Consider the following 13,755-nt stretch of genomic DNA (forward strand, 5'->3'; position numbering starts at 1 on the left):
CTATTTTGTTTTTCACACATTAACTTGTGTTGGTTGTACTATATAAAACATTAGAGAGAAAAAACCTAGCTGTTTCTTGCAATATGTACCAATACATAGATCTAAAGCAAATTTTTTTCAGGGGCCCTTAAAATACTATTGTGGATCCCCAATTTACTATTTTGTTGCGTGGACCCCGGTTGCAAACCACTGTTTTAATACAAATGATATTTTTCAACTTCTATCTTTACATTATAACCATTGTTAGTTTAATTAAGTTACATAATTTAGAAAATTGTTGATTCTACAATAATTTTATGTTTACTTTTATAAACTTAATTAACTTTGCTAATATTAAAAATACACATATGAGAAAATATGACAGACTTTCCCATCGAAGATGAGCATTCAGCTTTTGCCAAACGACCTGCACAAGTAATTTGTTTATAGTGATCAAATGCTCATGCCATACATTGGCTCACTCTCTCCATCAAATTGACATTATCTGAACAGGTGCATTGCGTACCACACACCAGGTGTCAAAGTGATCGCACAGCAATGCGAGATGAAGTGTATTGCTCAAGAACACAATGCACCACCTGGTCTAGGAATTGAAATCACAATCGTTAGATTGTGAGTGCAACACCCTAACTACTGAGTCATGCACCCTTTAGTACATTTTGCACAAAATGCAAATCTGTAATGTAGGCCATTCATACATTGTTGTAGGTTAGTCAATACTCAGCTTAATATATAATTCAATAAATTTACCACATTCTACTTGATATTTCTGTTTGTTTTTTTTTTTTAGAAACTTAATCGTGCCAAGTTATACTGTGAATTAATGCGAGCCTGCTTTATGGGACTAATCGATTCCAATGGCGGCCAAGAGGAACTGAAATGGGCAGCATTTACTTTCTTAAAAGTAAGAGTTGTTAATTAATTCCATCTTTTAAATTGTGTACCTCTCTTTATACCATGTTATCAATGATTGTAGTGTGGTGGCTTGACCTGCTAAAAATAACAACCAAATTGTTATGATTGATTATTGGCTGTTTTATATATCTTCCTCTCTAACTCACTCTCCTTTGTTTTCCAACTGGGGTATCCATTTAGCTGTTGAGGCGCAATGGCCTAGTGGTTAGGGCAGCGGACTCGCGGTTATAGGATCGCGGTTTTGATTCCCAGACCGGGCATTGTGAGTGTTTATTGAGCGAAAACACCTAAAGCTCCACGAGGCTCCGGCAGGGGATGGTGGTGAACCCTGCTGTACTCTTTCACCACAACTTTCTCTCACTCTTACTTCCTGTTTCTGTTGTGCCTGTAATTCAAAGGGCCAGCCTTGTCACACTCTGTGTCATGCTGAATATCCCCGAGAACTACGTTAAGGGTACACACGTCTGTGGAGTGCTCAGCCACTTGCACGTTAATTTCACGAGCAGGCTGTTCTGTTGATCGGATCAACTGGAACCCTCAACGTCGTAAGCGACGGAGTGCCAACAACAACAACAACATCCATTTATCTACTCTACAGCAAGACTCCTATATCTGTTTCTTCTATACTTTAAATCTCACAACTGGCACAACACCACTCTCCCTCAATACTACTCCCACCCCCATCCCAGTTGAGGGGTTTTTGTTTTGCAAGATACTTGGTGACTGTTGGTGCTGGTTTCACAAAAAAATTATTGGTGATGATGGTGCCATGAAAAAAGCACTGATGTTAGTGCTACACAAAAAGCACCCAGTACACTATGTAAAGTGGCTAGCTTTAGAAGGGCATCCAGCTGGTGAAATTATGCCAAACAATAGAACATGATGTGGATCCTGGCCTTGCCAACTCCTGTCAAACTGCCCAGCCCATGCCAGCATGTAAAATGGTAAGAGAGAATTATTTACCACAGACACCACAGGGATATGGCTTCTCACTGTATGTATGTAGTTGTGTCTCAATAAATCATTGTAGAGAACAATTTATCCCTGATATCACAGCAATATGGCTTCTCTATGAATTCTTTTGTTAGTTGTGAATTTACATTACAGAGTGAATGTCTTCTTACCAACATTGCAGCAATACAGTTATTTTCCTATACCTTTCAACATCTCATCAGGAAAATGAATTATTTTAGATTGTGATATACATTTAACCTCACTCTCACAGAACTTATCTTCCACTATTTTTCTCCTCTTAGCAAAACATATGGATATGTTCTTATTTGTGTTGTTATTTTTATTCCTCCTTAAAGTATTCATATGGCTGTTTTTCCATCAGCTGTAACCTTTTGTCAATGTGTGTAGATGATACAAACTCTACTTTTGTGGAGTCCAAGAAATTTGTCCAAGTTTCATTACAATATGTAGTATATTTTGTGCAATATTGTAGGATAAACTAAACACTTAAAAAACTAAGAAATGGGAAAGTGAGGTTGCTACATTGGTATGCATGGAAAAATTGAGTAAAAAATGTATCCCCATAATGAGAGCAGAAGTAGGCTTGGAAAGATATTCATAAATACTAACTCTGACAAATATTCATCTTATGTTTTTATTCCCATCTTTAAATTAATTGTGATATAATTAAATTTGACAATTTTCCATTACCAGCTCCCGCAGGTTTTATTACGAATTCAACGGCAATCGCCCGGCCAGGACTTTTCTCATGAACTTGAATTGGGTTTTGATAGACTATTAAGCTATGTACCTTTGTTGGATGTCACAGATTTACGGCTTAAGTAAGTATGCTATTTTACACTGAATAAAACAATAAGCACTAAAGCATTAGTTAAATTGATAAGTCTACAATTTGTAGTAGTGGTTTAGTTTATAACATAGTACAGGTTTGAGTTTCGAAAGTGTTAACATTTGCTTAGTGTCTTTTAACATTTGTACTTCCATTTTTGTAAAATGTAAGAGTTTTCTTAAACAGAGGCAGGCAGAGTCCTCACAAATCTAAATGGAAAATTATGAATGAAATTAAAATTGTTAATTTATTGCTTGAAGTGTTAGAGTTTCAAGTACTGCAGAGATATGAAAGAAGGTTGATAGTTCAGTGCATTAAAGAATGGATAAGAAGATATTTTAAGTATATTAGATATATTAGATATAAGAAGTCTGTAAAAGGTGAGGAAGAGAAGGCAGAGCATAATGGCAGATGAGGGAGTACAGAATTTCAGTGAAGCATAGTTATTTGACCATGTAGATAGCTTTTCTTTTGTGTACTATCTATGATACCAGTGAACAAGAAGAGAAGTACATACCAAATGTGGAAGCAAAACTAAGAAATGTTTTAGTTAGCAAGAAAGAAGAAAGGATTCTCATACCATTCAGAATGTGGCCATGTTCAATATACAGAAAAGGAATTGGTAGTAACTATGTAATACATACTACTTGTATTCTATAGGTGCACAAGAAATGCAATGGGTCACAAACAGGCTGACAGAGGCAAAAAGAACTTTGTATGTAGTATATGTGCTGGAGCAGTTAGCAGGAGGAGCACTCATGAAATATATTCTTTCAAATTCTTAGAAACTTCCTTAGAAACATTTTTTAGTTGCTATTGCATAGATGATCTAATAAAGATTAGAGGTAAATGTTCTGAAAGAATTGCAACCAAAGTACGACCAGAGTGAGGAAAAGTTCTGGCAACAAAAGAATTCTATCTTTGTATACAAATGCAATTGTGCATAGAAGTGAATTACAAGCATTTTGATGTGGAGGAAGAATGCAGACCAGAATGAAAAGAAACAGGCACACTACATTGGGTGAATAATGTTTACTGGTGCATGAATTACAGAGCACAAATGAGGAGAAAAAAGAAGATTGGATGTAAGCAGAAATAGATGTATTGTGCAAGAGAGAAAACTGTGCTGGTATGGACATGTGATGTATATGGAAGATGACAGGTGATTCAAGTGAAAGAACAAGGAAGACATGAGAAGAAATGGTAAACGCTAATCTGAAGAGGTTAAATCTCTCAAAGTACTGCAACAAATGGTAAGACATTGTAATTAAGAAGACCCAGCCAAAAAACATTGAAAAGTGGACATAAAATGGTGATTTATGGTTATAATCACATGTTTCTAATTTTTTTTTTATACTAATACCATTTTTAAAAATTTTAGTAATTTATTACATATTTGGTAAAGTTCATATTTTGTGTGCACCAAAAAATAAGCGATTAAAATTATTTTACCTTTGTTAATTATTTCGATTAACTATGCTTCAATATTAGATCTTCACTCTGTCTTAGCAGTTCGTATAAAAACAATCTCATTTACTTTCTGGTTATTATATTTTACTTGTAAATTCTCTTTGCAGCTGTGACTGTGTTACATTTTTGTTGAAGGAGTGCCAGAAGTATTCCTTGCTAACTGAAATACAGGGCTCTAAATTGCAGCAACGCAGGTTAGTTTCTGTGGCCAGTAAACTCCATCTTTCACTTACCGTCTCTCTACACCCCCCTGTTGAGCTAGGGACTGATGTTATGCAGCCTGCACCGTTATTGAGTTCAATGTAAGTCCCCAACTAAGCAACAGTTAATTATTATCATTCATCTTCTATCTTCTCCATTACTAAACAGATGTTCAGTGAATAAATCCATGAATTATTTGATTATGCTTTTTGCCATCTTGGCTTGACAAGGAAATATTTTAATTTTAAAGAAATTAACTAATATTAAATGTTCCTTATTGAATTTACCAAGTGCTGTTGGTCAACTAAGATTGGAAATATTTTAACGGAATTGTTTTTGTCCTCTTGACTAGGACACCAGGTAATAGCACATTTGGTAGAGTGGTTGGACAGGAATTACAAGGTTTCCAGTTTTAAAATGTCTCTTGTTTTCCGATAGAGTCACTTCCAAATTCTCATATTTGTGAGTATCATTACAATGCAAGGGAAAACATATGTTGATGATGAATATGAAAAAAATCCTAAATTGTGTAGTTGGCAATAAAGAGTATATATATTGTGCCATTCACTATTTTAACAGAATGATTAACTCAAGTAAATCTTTACAATTACTTACTCTTTATATATGATGCTACAAGCTTGCAGAGTAGCATTATTTGAATGCCACCTTCATTATTCTTCTGTTTGTCATGATTAATTTAAAAGCTGATACCTATGAAATATCCTGTTTATAACCACAAAACTTAGCCAACACACTGAGTGCAGGCTGGTTATTACATCTACCACCGCTCCTGGTTATAAATCTATTCTCTTTTTCATTTTCATATGAGATATTCAAAAGACATGGTAAATTGACGATCTGAAATATTTCCTCATTTGCTTTCATTATTATTCATTTTAACTGTACTAAGAGTGTTGTTCATTTTTATTTCTTTGTGTATTATATTATTTTGTTGATCGAGCAACCATTTTTTAGAGCAGTTACCACAGAAATTATAGGTAAGTGAGTGTTGGTTATTGAAACTTCAATAAAATATTATTAAAAATTTATGAACAAATATTTTGTCTCAAATACTTTCTATACTTGATAGAGTGTAATGAATTATTATTAGTATAATATAATCATATTGTATATTATCAACAATGAATATTGGAAAGTACCTATCAATGTAACTTTATTTTTTTCAATATTATGCTTCTTCACATTCATATGTTCCTTGTATGAAATATATGCTTAACTTAATATAAGTACATGCTCCTGTTTCAGCAGACAAAATAATTTACAGGTGTTAAAAAACCGTATTTCACACATCATAATTGGCTCTGGCTGCACCATGAAACAAAAGTAGTAAACCCTATATTACTATTTAAAACCTGAAGAATATTATTCATTATTGTAGTCTGCACTACTAACAAAGCCTTTGCTGTTACAAGTTGCCTCCAAACTTCAGAAGACTACTTACAAGATCATCTGAAAGTTATTGCTACTTCTATCATGTCTAAGCAAAGTACATAAACACTCACATCAAAATAGTATACTGCCAGATACGTCACAGTTCACAAAATTCAGTGTTGTGTTGCCAGTCTCCAGCAATGAAGTTTTGAAAATTTGAAGCCTGATATGCTCTGGTAAAATTCACTTTGCACATCTATATAGCAACAGTAACCAAAATCTTCAGTCCTGCTCAAACAAGTTGCACAGCTAGGGAAAGAATCTCTTTCTCTCTCTCCCTCCCTCTCTCTCTCACACACACACACACACACAGAAAAATATCCTAGAACCTATTGTGGCAAGCAGAGAATACTAAAGATTTTTTTTTATATTTGATATATTAAATCTATCTATATGCTATTGTTTTCAGATGTAAACTTCTTTTTTTTTTTTTAGCATAAGAACATTAACCTTCTCCATTTCATCTTTTTCTATCAGACAAACTTTTCAGTATTTTTTATTTCTTATACAATTATATTTATCATTCTGTTGTTTTAGATATCCAACTTTGTTGGTTGTCTTATACATAACAAACATTTGCATTTATTTGCTCAGGACTAAATGTTGATTTCTAAATAATATTTATGTACCACAATATCAATGATAGCAATTATAAAACCGAAGGAATGCATTTAAGAACAACTGATTAATGAAGAATGTTATACTTGGCTACTGGTATATTTTCTAGAATATTTTCATCATTAACTTTTTACTGGCTATATTTCAAATGAAATATACAGGCCATAGTTTCCAATTAATTCTGAAAATAATTTAGAATTTGGAGAGATTTAATGAAATAACTAACATTATATTCATTAACTTGGAGTTTGGGACCTAACTTAAAAGTTTCTTATATGGAATCGTGATAGAAGGTGATATGAATATTTGAAATCAAGATGTTTTAGTATCATAAAACCAAAGGTATCCTCTGTTGAATTGGAGCTGATTTGGAGAAGTCCTTCTTTAAAAGAAGGACTTCTCCAAATCTTACTATAAGCCTATGATAAAGATACACAACTATAAGTTGCTGGTGAAGATTATTATTATAATGATCACATCTCATATCTTTAAATTGCTCTCCTTTCTCAGTAGTTTCAGTTTTTCAGACTACCTTCAAATTCTGTACTAAGCAATTCTAATTTTTCAGGCAGAGCCTTTCTTTGGGGGGAAGAAAATAGAAGATTTTGGTTGAGATTGATAAGTTTAACAAAAAGAAGGATGGAAAGTCAAGCAAGCAATATAGTTGCTTGCAGAGATCACTGACTAGAGTGGAGGCAAATGAAAAAGGGGAATAGCAGAAAGAAAAACTGACAGATTTTTGTGTATAGGCATAACAAGCATGGTGATTCACTCACATGTGTATATTATATATACATATACTTATATAAGTAAGGGTGAAGAATGAACATAGTTGTCTGTTCACACACAAGCATGACCATTGATACAAGTGTAAAGATAAAGGTAAGGTAAAGACTCTCTTCAGTCATGAATGACCATGGGATTGCATGTGTGTGTGTGTGTAGAAAGTTATCTTCTGAGGCACAAGTCCAAGTAAGGTTGTTTATGGAAGACCAGCAGTCGCCCATGCATACCAGCCTCCCATCTCCAATGCCACCAATGTTATTCAAGGGGAAAACAAAGGCTGTTACAACTTGGCACCAGTGACATTACAACTCATTTCTACAGCTGAGTGAACTGGAGTAATGTGAAATAAAGTGTCTTGCTCAAGAACACATCACACAGCCTGGTTTGGGACAAGTGTGTACATGTTAGATATATACAAACACACACACACGGTATTTTTTCTCCTTAAAACTCGAAAGCTGCTGCTGCTTTACATAGCATAAATATATTTTACAATTGACACTGTTCACTCATGTTGAATGACACTACACAAATTAACATAGGAGCTTCTATATATACTATGGCTGGAAATAAGCTAGTGTGTATGTTCACAGCTGAAATACATATTTTTGGTAACAAGTTTGCTTGATAAAAACGCACCTAGTGCTAACCACCAACTGCACGTCTGAAACTCTATGTGCTTGCTAGGTAAGCTTCTACTCACAAATATTCTCCAACTCTTGTCTCACTATCAAGCTGTGTCTTTGTCACTCTCTTCCAAATATATATATATATGTATACATTGTCAGTAAATCATAAATCCATATGAGAAGCACACTCTAAGTTATAGATCAGTAGAGTATTTAGAGCAAGTTATGGCTGGTTCATAGGGTTACCCAGGGTTTTGCATCCATAAAGTGCTTAGCCTTATCCTTTCTCTCAGGGTTCATAATCTTGCAAACTGGATGGTAACCTCAGTAGTGTTGCTGGCATGAAAAAACCACTCAATACATACTGTAAAATAATTGGCATTAGAAAGGGCCGTAGAAACTGTACCAAAGTAGACATTGGAGCACAATGCAGTGTTTGAATTCTTCAGATCCTGTCAAACTATCCAATCCATACCAGCATGGAACATGGTAATTAAATGACATTGATGATGATTTTTACTGTAAGTGTGTGTGTATATATAAATAAAATGCTATATATATGTAAGATGTCTATAAATGTGATCTGAGGCTGAAAAACTGAGAACGGATTCTTATTTTTTCTGTCTATCTGGACATATATATTTTGGGAAAATCTTAACAGTTTAAGTTTTATTAAATTTTGTTTTGATATTTTCCCCCAAAACTCTGTTGCCTTAGCAACTGTGTATTCTTCTAATTCATGTGGGGGCAACGTGATAGGCAAATGATTCTTTTGTTGTTTTTTTTCTTCCAGAAACTATCTTTCAAGTAAATTCCAGTTTAATTTCTTAAAACATTGGTTTGTGATTGGAAAGGTTTGTCTTTTTTCTTTTCTTTTTCATAGAAACTCTGAAACACAAAAACCTAGATCATCGGATGCTGTTTCAAACACACAACCCAGTGTTAGTTTGATTCTACGAGCTGAGCCTACAGTCACAAGTATTCTCAAGGTACCACTGCTTTACTCTTCCTTCTTTTCATTTAACTAGCTTTATGCAAATATATATATATACATATAAGAAAATGAGACGACACAGGAATAAATGATTATCTTATAAACTTCATTAGCTTACAACTGTTTCTGCTTTAAGATGCAGGTACTCAACTATGAGTCCAGTGCATCTTATAAGCAGAAACAGCTGTAAGCTAAGAAAGTTCATAAAATAATCGTTTATTCCTTTATCATTTCATTTTCTTATTACCACTCTGTACTTGATTAACATTTCATTCTGAAGCATATGTATATTGGGTTCTATACCAGGGTATTGGTTTCGCAATGCCTAAATGAAATATTAAAATGCAAATATATATATGTATATTGCGTAAAGAAGTACTGATAACTTAAAGTGGAGGCAAGTTGTGGAAGAGGGAGCCCCAGAAAGACTTGGGACAAAGTATTGAAGGCTGATCTCAAGACGCTGAGCCTGACGAAGGAGATGACAGAGGACTGAGATATATGGCACATTGATGTATTCAAGACCCACCCACCACAACAAAATTGAGATCCTAAAAGCAGGGTGCCATATAAAAGCACCCAGTACACTCTATAAAGTGGTTGGCATTAGGAACAGCATCTAGCTGTAGGAAGGGCTTCCATCCAAAACAGACTATGGAACCTGGTGCAACCCTTGGCCTAGCCAGTTCCTGTCAAGCCATCCAGCCCATGCCAGCATGGAAAACGGACGTTAAATGTTATTATGATGATGAAATATATACATAAATATAATTATTGTAATTTATTTCAGTGATTTTCTGATGTGTTTTTGTGAAAGAGGATAATGTTATTTATAGCCAGGTTAAGAAACTTAACTGTCACATTCTAGTAATGTCTTTGCTGCTGAGGTAGATGATATACCCACTTATTTTTTGCTGCCCATATGTTTATTTTCCTTATCTACATTTTCATAAATATACAAATATACACTCTATCTTGATATTTTACATTTAGTAGTTCTGCATTCGGAACTACTCTTCTCCTTATTTCATCTTTCTAAAACCCTTTGTTTTTTTAATATTATCTGATTATAAACAGATTCATTGGCTTTTAACTAATTCTAATAGAAAATATTTTAGTTAGATTTTAAATTTTTGTCCCTGTTAGGCTCATATTTTTGGTACTAATGACTTTGCATTTTTTTTCTTATACATCTACATACATGACAACTTATTAATATATTTCTGACATTGAATATTAATTTACTTTTTCATTAAAAATTAATGAGATCTAAGATATTATAAAATATTTTTAAAATATCAAACTGTCTTTAAAACACTTAGAACAAGATTAGCAATGTTTATCCCATCAAAATATATATTCTGTTATTGGTTTCAGTCATTGCACAGTAGCCATGCTGGAGCATAGCCTTTGTAGGATTTTAGTTGGTCATCATGACCATAATGTATATTTTATGCCATAATTAATCCACTTCAACTAAATTCCATCAGACCCAGACAGGCATGGAAAAGTGGACATCAAAACAATGATGGTAATAAGTTGTAAATGGTAACAGTATTAAAATAACTTGTAGTTAACCCTTCTATGTTACTTGCACTGGCTAAAGGCAGTAAATGTATTAATTTGGAACAATGTAAATGAGAAAATTTAATGATAAAGGAAACTAAAGTGAAGTTGCTGTTGTTTTGCCCTAGGTTAGTCCTGGTTGAGCAGACTTATGATTGGTATGCTAGCCATGGCCATCCTGCCTTTACAGACATTTTTCTCTGTCACTTAATGAAAAAGGATGTCATGATTGTTTCTACAGCCTCTGAAACTAGTGGAAGGAAAAGAAGAACATGTCCTCATGCTGAAGATTTGATCCAAATACTATAAACAGTGAACTTGGTGAAAAACATCAAAAGGCCAGATGGAGCCAGGCAATGGATCAAGTCTATATAGTTTATCTCAGACTGTTCAGTATGTTCTTGCCATTTTAAAGACACTAGTGTGTCATTTGAGAAATTGGCTGCTATTTCTTGCAGGTTAACTAGCCATATAATAACAAATGGTAGCATATAATTTATAGATTCTCTAAATGATAATGAAATCTGCTTTTCCACCATCAAATTTGGTACAAAAAATGATAGTTTCATGTTTTTACCAAAGTGCCCTTGAGAAAAATTCTTTTAGAGCTAGACTCCCATATGTGTGTGTGTGAGGGCGTGTGTGTATATTCAGCAGTATCAGTGTCAAGCAGTTTTTAGGTGCAAGCAAACTTTAGGTGAGTTAAAATATCTTTGTGACATATTTCAACTTCTAAAGACAAATTCACTGCAGTTACCATGGAGAAACTTACCTAAAGTTCGCTTATGTCTTAACACTGCTTGGTGCTGGTGACTGTTGAATTTCTTCTGGTCTGGCAGTCCCATGGTACAACTTAGTCAATGTTGCCCACTGTGTTTTAGTTAAAGCTACAACTTTAAAATCTGCCCAGAGTTACCTTTCTTCGGTATTTCCCATTGATAACCGCTAAAGAACTAGAAACACATCTGGGAATCCAATAGGGGGCAGCATTGGACAGATATGATGTTTTTACACATTTTATTATAGAGATTTTTTTTCTTTTTCCGTGGTAACTGCAGTGAATTTTCTTTTAGAAGTTGAAATATGTCACAAACAAACATATTTGAATACCAATAGAAATGATTGTGTAATATTGCAACATACTACATGTAATCTGTGTTCATTTCATCAGGTAAAAGGTCAAAAAACCAAAACATATACACACACATAGAAAGAGAGACTGCATTTTATTCTTTATATATTTCAGTCATTTGACTGCAGCCATACTGGAGCACCACTTTAAAGGGTTTTAGTTGAAAAAATTAACCCCAGGACTAGTACTTATTCTCTTTGTCTCTTTGGCTGATCCGCTACAGACAGAAACACACACACATACATGTATAAATGTATATACATATCTATAGATATATATATATCTTTATACCTATAACAAATTTTTTCAATTGTTATTTTCATATTCTTAGTACTTGCTCTGGCTAATTTTTATGAATATGATGAATTTTTTATTGGAAATTATTTTTTCTCTCTTTTTGGATCCTTCAGAAAGTTTGAATTGTTCTATTTAAACTTATTTTTTCTCATATATATATATATATATATATATATATACACACACACATACATACAACACATACATATACTCGATGGGTGTTCTTCCAGTTTCTGACTACCAAATCCACTCATAAGGCTTTGATCAGACTGAGGCTATAGTAGAAGACATTTGCCCAAGGTGTCACGCAGTGGGATTGAACCTGGAACTATGTGGTTGGGAAGCAAACTTCTTACCACACAGCCATGCCTGTTTACTTTGAAGGTAAAATGTTTTCACATAATACACACAATGTATCCCATTATTGTGATGCCATTTTAAAGACTAAGATTCCTCAATCCTCATGGATTATGGAAAACTGCTGGAAAATCCAACCTTGTATTTGGAAAATGTGGAAAGAAAAGCAGACCATTTTTATATTTTGTTTCTAAAACAATACTTTAGATTTAATGTATTCAAGTGTTTTCTTAGGTTTGGTGGAAGTATCCTGTGTGGGTCAAGTCTGACTTTCTTTTTGGAACAACAAAGTGTTGGTGGTTCAACTTCCCATTTGTCAATCTTGACAACTCCATAGAATTAGAACATTATAGGAGCCCATGTTCAGCTGAATGACATTAAGACTGCAAAACGTCTTAAAGATGGTAAAAAATGTCAGTGCCAGCGATGTATTGGTTTGAGCCACTCATTGTTGTTCCAGACATCTATCCATTTCCTTCTGACTACACTCACATTCTCTCTTTCACACACACTGCATTGCATTGCACTCTTGGTATGTTTCTTTGTATGGACTAAAGAAAATTTAGAAATTTTCATTTCAACAAATATATTGGAATTTGAAAATCCTATTGAAATAAATTATTGAAATTTGTTTTAAGCTGAACAGAATATTGGATCTAATGTGTGCTTGACAGCATATTTTAGCTCCATTGAAATATAATATTAATTATAATCCTTTCTACTATAGGCACAGAGCCTGAAATTTGGGGGAGGGGACTAATTGATTACATCGACCCCCGGTGTTTCACTGGTATTTAATTTATTGACCTCAAAAGGATGAAATGCCTCTGAGCATTTTGTCCAGTGCGCTAACGATTTTGCCAGCTCGCTGCCTTGTTAATATTAATTATAATGATAATAAAATTACTTCAGATGGTGTGGTTCTTATGTGGATAATGGTAATGAGTTCTTTAGTTTTGGCTAGGTTTGCTAGTTCATTAAAATATTACATCTTAAATATTAAATGTTATACAATTCATTTTGACTGGGACTTTGTTTCACCTGACACCTTATTCCACCTGTGAAGTAACATTTTCTTTTTGATAATTATATAGGAAAAAGAATGAAAAGGAGTGTTCAGGTAATAAACCATCAGTCAAAACTTAAATTTCCAGTCAAAATGAATTTTAAAATAAATCTGAATTCACTTTAAGTATAGAGTCTCTTGATCAGTAAATATTCTGCTATTATTAAAATTGCTTCAAGGTTGTGAGCTGGCAGAATCATTAGCACACTGGGCAACATTTCGTCTATTTTTATGTTCTGAGTTCAAATTCTGCCAAGGACGTTTCTTTCAGCCTTCCAGAGTCAATAAAATAAGTACTAGTTGAATACTGGTGGGGGCGGGGGGTCAGTGTAATCGACTGAACCCCCCCCTCCTTTAATTTCTGGCCTTGTGCCTATATTAGAAAGAATTATTAAAATTGCTTCAAAATAATGAACTTAAATTAACATTTAAATTAAATATCATTACATTCTGACTTAAATCATTTTT

At 33.8% G+C, this 13,755-nt stretch overlaps 1 protein-coding gene across 8 annotated transcripts in view; it reads left to right on the top strand.

Moving 5' to 3' along the window:
• The window catches only part of LOC106884416 (mediator of RNA polymerase II transcription subunit 24), a 51,105-nt gene that overhangs the window by 12,386 nt on the left and 24,964 nt on the right, over positions 1-13,755 (top strand). For 7 of the 8 annotated variants that reach the window (XM_014935782.2, XM_014935786.2, XM_014935787.2 and 4 more), the window contains 4 exons: positions 791-904; positions 2,584-2,711; positions 4,297-4,491; positions 8,759-8,864. In XM_014935782.2, coding sequence (XP_014791268.1) covers positions 791-904; positions 2,584-2,711; positions 4,297-4,491; positions 8,759-8,864 — 543 coding nt within the window. The remainder of the gene's footprint in view (positions 1-790; positions 905-2,583; positions 2,712-4,296; positions 4,492-8,758; positions 8,865-13,755) is intronic. The other variant, XM_014935788.2, reaches the window with a different exon arrangement.

Source organism: Octopus bimaculoides, chromosome 1, assembly GCF_001194135.2.
Source record: "Octopus bimaculoides isolate UCB-OBI-ISO-001 chromosome 1, ASM119413v2, whole genome shotgun sequence".
Taxonomy (NCBI): Eukaryota; Metazoa; Mollusca; class Cephalopoda; order Octopoda; family Octopodidae; genus Octopus; species Octopus bimaculoides.